At 41.7% G+C, this 5,453-nt stretch overlaps 1 protein-coding gene across 3 annotated transcripts; it reads right to left on the bottom strand.

The window, feature by feature from the left end:
- Positions 1 to 1,230: 1,230 nt before the first annotated feature.
- On the bottom strand, positions 1,231 to 5,247 carry tarbp2 (TAR (HIV) RNA binding protein 2). 3 transcript variants are annotated; one of them, XM_010796367.1, is made up of 7 exons: positions 4,282 to 4,489; positions 3,544 to 3,586; positions 2,880 to 3,194; positions 2,287 to 2,356; positions 2,054 to 2,171; positions 1,759 to 1,886; positions 1,231 to 1,510 (listed from the first exon to the last, which is right to left on the bottom strand). In XM_010796367.1, exons 3-7 carry the CDS (start codon positions 3,182 to 3,184, stop codon positions 1,262 to 1,264), a joined length of 870 nt encoding a protein of 289 aa, XP_010794669.1. In that variant the 5' UTR covers positions 3,185 to 3,194; positions 3,544 to 3,586; positions 4,282 to 4,489; the 3' UTR covers positions 1,231 to 1,261. The 3 variants fall into 3 exon arrangements, with proteins under 3 accessions (XP_010794669.1, XP_010794668.1, XP_010794667.1); XM_010796366.1 differs by lacking the exons at positions 3,544 to 3,586; positions 4,282 to 4,489 and adding an exon at positions 5,095 to 5,247; XM_010796365.1 differs by lacking the exon at positions 3,544 to 3,586.
- Between the last annotated feature and the right edge of the window lie 206 nt (positions 5,248 to 5,453).

Genomic DNA, 5,453 nt, shown 5'->3' with positions numbered 1-5,453 from the left:
AGTAATCGATCTTGATCGACCTAGACTAGCTATACCTGTATTTGCGCTCCTCCATCTACTTCAGATTGAGACTGCCTTCTCTCTCTCTAGTCGACGACGACTGCTCAGCCTGTGCGTCGAGACGTACCTAGTGTACGTCGCCACTCACCTGTTTTGTGTGTGGAGTCCAATCTTATAGTGTGCAAGTCGATAAAATTAATGGGAGAGTTTGATGGATATATTGTATAATATAATATAGTATACTAAATCAAAGCTGACACGCCCAAGTGAAGTAATCAGACTAGGCGCTCGACGTAACTATGACATGCCCGACAGCTCCTCTCCCTACTCCGCGAGAGCACAAATATAAATAAGGGCACAATAACATTCAATGACAAGTGAAAACTTATATACATCAAATTAGATGATATTTAACATCAAACAATAATTATAGCTTAGTATAGTTAATCAAATTTCGAGTTATTTATTGTTCTTCTGGAAACTGGCCGGTGAAAAGTATTAAACCAGGCCTTCTAAAATTTGAAATTGCCTGTACAACCTGGCCGCTTCTTTTATAAGATTGCCCTTGAGACCACGTATACGTAAATTTCAACGTAAAATAATTCCTGTATTTGGTATGTGACTTAAACAACTTTCGATTGGTGACGTATACTATTGTGGTAGACGTGTTTGATTCTGTATACGGTTTTTGTAATAGCCCTGTATCATACTGACTACACCTAATGATTAATGACTGGTAGCCTATTATCTCCTTCATTGGGAGTCGACGTACCAACACGTGTCAAGAAATGGCCACGCAGCCTGCTTATTAAAAGACACCTAAACAATAAGCGTCGCTATGCAACCGGGTGAGGCCGCAAAGTATAGCGCAGCATTATGCATTTGTTTACATGCCCACCGGAACCCTGAGGCATTACCAACAGATCAACGCACAATCAACCCATACAGGACATCTCCTTCTCCACATTACGTGTTAGACATTAGAATGGACTATTCTTCTCTGTCACATACTCTTCTTGTTTGTCACATCAGTGGCGCAAGTTGCGCAACTGATGCGGTATTGCGCTAAGGTGAAATTATTTTGACCGGACACTTTGACCGGAGAGATTTAGATTTGCCGGTCTTCAGCATATTTGACCGGTCATAGTCCGGTAATTACCAGCTAATGGGAACTCTGGCATACACACAACTACCCAGTGAATAGACTCCACATTTCTTTGTAACCTTTCAGTGTTAAACTTATTGTAGTCTTCCACTTTACTCACACTGTGGTGCTTGGAAGAATGTATAATGATCCACTGCTTGGGAACTCACCTAGATCCAGGTAGCTGATGTCGAAGCACTGCTCCAGAGACAGGTCGTTGAGCAGAGAGCAGAAGTTGGAGTCAGTGGGCATGCCCAGAGGGTGGCTGCGGAGCTGGAGGATCTTCTCTCCAGCAGAGTTACGCAGAGAGTCCCACGTACAGCCGAAGCCTTTACTTTTGCCCGTATCAGCTTTGCTCCCCATGTGCTGTGTGTGCAGGTGGAAATTCATAGTAGTTAATAAACACTATTAAGATGTATGAGCAGTAAGGAAAAGGGGGATGGGATGCATGTCTTACTGTGTTCTGCGTCACAATGAAAGATTAATAAATGTAAATTGAAGACATTGGTAAGCACAAATACAATATTAACATGTTATGCAAGGTTGTGGATTCTTTCCTGCAAATGTTTTCACAAACTTTGACAAATGGGGCACAGAGAAAGTTTATTTCTCACCATGTTGAACGTGTCCTCTTCGACCTCAGCTTCGTTGGTGGTTCTCAGGTCGACCGGGACATCGTGTATACGCGATAACATCTTAGCCGCTGCGTTTCTCTTTGCGAGCTTCTTGGAGGTTCCACTTCCTATAAAGGAACAGGAGATTGATTCATGTTGAGTAATCTATTACAGGCAGCTGTAGGCTGTGCCAATGCCTGGTAATGCTCTTGTAATGCATGTGTTGCAAGTAAAGGTCAATGAAGGTCAGTAGTTACTCTACCACCCTGTAAAAGGCTGCACGTTTGCATATTACCGATTTCCACAAATCTCTCGACTCTGCAGGTCATGGTGAACTCCTTGCGGTGTGCTGGACCAGACTCCTGGGTGACGGTGTACTCTGGCAAACGCCATCCTTTCTGCACCACCAATTCCTGGCAGAGATGTAAACTCATACATTACTCATGAAAACAAAAAGGCATGCAACTATATCGGAAGTTTTTCACAATTTAAAACCTTAAACTACAGGAGTTATCCGTGTGTATTCACCTGCAGAGCTCCAACAGGGTTACACTCAGACTGCTGAGAAGTGCTTGATGTCTTCATCTCTGCCTGAGGGCTGTACAGAAGATAAGGGAAGTCACAAAACCACACAGACATCTATCTTAAATTCACTCAATTCTTAGAACACTGAGATGTTTCATCGGCTGATGTTAACATTCAAAGATTCAAAGGTTTTATTGTCACATGCACATAAGCCACAGTGTAGAAATGGCAATGAAAATCTTATGACCCGAGCTCCTCCAACGATGTAACATATATCAAATACAAAATAACAAATAAAAAAAAAATAGTGCAAGAAGTCTATATACATGTACATTGAATATGTTATATACAACAGAATGTGAAATTAAATATTGTACATTAAAATGAAATTAAATACGGTTTATTGCGGTGATAACTATTTAGATAAATAAGTAGATGACAAACTGAATGTTTATCGAGGCATTTAACAGAGCTCAGGTGTTTAGCAGTCTTATGGCCTGTGGGATAAAACTGCCTGGTGGTTTTACTCCGGATCAATGTATAATCTTAACTAAAAAGTAAGTGCAAAGAAATAAAAAACTTGAAAAGAAACTGACCTCTCTACATCCGTGGACACTTTTACTCCAATAAACCCTTCTTCTCCAACACCCAGTCCGACGGGATTTCCGAGAGCTGCCTTGAGCATCTTCAGAGCAGCCTCGGCTGCTTTGTGCTTGGCTGCCTTCTTGCTGGGCCCTTGGCCGGTGCAGCTGATCTCTCCGACGGAGACGCGGAACGTGAAGTTGGGCTGGTGGGCCTGTCCCTCAGCCTTCAGCAGGTCATACACTGGGGTCTTGCCTATCTGCGTTCCATACTCCTGCAGCAGACTGATGGGCGTCTTTCCGGGACTCACAGCCAGCATTTGCTCAATACTTAACAAAAGAAAAAGCCAGCATTAGATGGGCTGTTAAGCAACTGTTGATTACATTTGGAAAGGGCGTTAGAAAATTGTGTCGATCATACCTTTCAAGAAACGCTTATTAGCATGCATTGTATAATTCAGAAATGGCCTGATGATTTCACATTCATTTTGTTGAATGCTGTCATTTTTGCACTTAGGCTAGTCTAACTGAAGATTAACTCACCCAAATTACAAAAGGCTTTCAGGTATCCAAGCTAATATAAAACAATTCATTTTCAAAATGCATTGACGTTGCAGTAATGCCAGAAACAATGTCCAGCTTACACAAATTGATTCAACTTACTGAATGTAACCATTACCTCAAATTGTGGCAATGGATATCTCAGCATCACAACTGTAAATCTAAAGTCAATAAAATAAAAAACAACAACATCATGACTACATATAATGACGACTGGTTTTAGGTGAGGTTACACAAATATTTGAAGTTTGTCCGGTCAGCTCCAACATGGTTGTAAGTACACTCAATAACCAGTTTATTAGATACACCTACTGTAGCTAAAACTCATGCAGTCTAACACAACAGTACTTTAATACTACCTTCGTTCAGTTTGGGTGAGCTTGATTCAAATGTATGCTCATTTTGCTAGATGCAGGATGTGGCTTGTCAGAATTGTTTTGTGTTATATTCACAGGTGATGTTTTACGTTTATGAAGGAGGGCAGGCTAAATAAGTGCTAAGGAAGTTGCTGTAACTTGGGACTAATAGCATGGTCTCTATATACAACAAGCAAATATGTATTACATAAATGAGTAGAGATTTAATTAATGACCAAAAAGGGTCATGTATGTTTTGATAGGAGATGCACCAATGACAGTAAACTCAGGGGGGCAACAGGATCTATTTCAATCACACATTTGGCACCTTATTTTGTAGCTAGCGGAGTATAATTCATTTTAACGAAATGTCGATGTGTTTTCAGAATTTAAAACAGTAGCGTTGTTGTGGCAGACACTCAGAAAATATGTCAATAAAAGTGTCTATTTATCAGACTGCCCCCCGCTAGCCACAGTACTATGCTAGCTTAGCTGCACACCTGGAGCACCCGGAGTTTGTCTTCCAGCTGTCCGGTGCTGTCTCTTCGTTCATTCCCTATTTCACGCAGACCGGTACCGGATGGTTAATCCCCCCCCACCAAAACAGACACTCGGTTTCATTAGACGGTATGTTCCCCAACAGATGATGAGGCAGAGACATGTGAAGAGCAGATCCCTCCACTCCTCCGACAGATAGCAGCGGAGCACAGTTATGACGTATGAGGGAGTCCCACAAAACTCGATTTCTCATTGGTCCGTGGGCGCTTTGGGTTGGTTCGTTTTGCACACCGGAAAACACCGACATGGTTGTAGTTTTTCAGTTTGCGAGGCTAAAGTTAAATATAACCTCGTTTCATCACAACAGAAGCAGGTGAATAGTCACTTGCACTTCACATACGGGAAAATGTAGTTTGCAGTTGCAGGACAAAGTATAAACATTATATCCAAAGTAGAATTCGTCTATTCCAAATTGTGCAAAAAGTACAACCAAGTTATAATCATGGATGTTCTCTGATAAATCCATGGTCCTAGCTTGCACGCACCTTGCTAAATTCAGTTAAATTAGTTTAGCTTTACTGGTGTAAAGTCATTACCAAGGGAAAAAATTTCCCTTCACGGTTTTATTAACGTCAGTGCAAGAGCTACAAATGAGAAAACAAAATTAACGTACTTTGTGAGTGTAACGGATGTTTTTTTTGCAGCTAACGTTAGCTAGCCACCAGATTAGCATCTTCAAACTGCTGCTCTCAAGACAACTGCGTTGGAAGATAAAGTACCAGAAGTATTCAAGTAAGTGCCAGTACCAACTGTACCTGTATACATGTTAGTTGTTTTCTGCATCGTTTTGTTCAGCGTGTCCGCAATTCATCATCCTATAATTTAATAATGGTTTCTGCTTGGATGGCCAGTTGAGCTGAACGGTAAATTAAAGGCTCCAGCGATGAAAATGTGTTTGGGTCCACAACTTTCTGCATGCTGCTGGCTCTCAGTGCAGTAACTTGTTATAACTGATAGTCACCATAAGAGGGCGCCAGTCAGTCACTGGTCTGCACATCCGACAAGCTTCTCGGGGCTTCGTCAGTACTTTGGGGCCCTGGCACCGAGTAGCATGTTCCTGCAGGCCCGGAGACTGCAGCTCCAGCTCTAATCAACATTTAACTACATATCATGT

The sequence above is a fragment of the Notothenia coriiceps genome, unplaced genomic scaffold (assembly GCF_000735185.1).
Source record: "Notothenia coriiceps isolate Sejong01 unplaced genomic scaffold, NC01 NC01_scaffold00037250, whole genome shotgun sequence".
Classification (NCBI taxonomy): domain Eukaryota; kingdom Metazoa; phylum Chordata; class Actinopteri; order Perciformes; family Nototheniidae; genus Notothenia; species Notothenia coriiceps.
This window is presented reverse-complemented; position numbering and strand designations above follow the sequence as displayed.

Bases quoted from the DNA above. Each gene is read 5' to 3' on its own strand.
- tarbp2 (XM_010796365.1), bottom strand. From the start codon at position 4,334: ATGAACGAAGAGACAGCACCGGACAGCTGGAAGACAAACTCCGGGTGC. The intron at 2,172-2,286 runs GTGAATACACAC...CATCTCTGCCAG, and splicing joins ACCCTGTTGGAGCTCTGCAG to GAATTGGTGGTGCAGAAAGG. The intron at 1,887-2,053 runs GTAATATGCAAA...GTTCCTTTATAG, and splicing joins CGAGAGATTTGTGGAAATCG to GAAGTGGAACCTCCAAGAAG.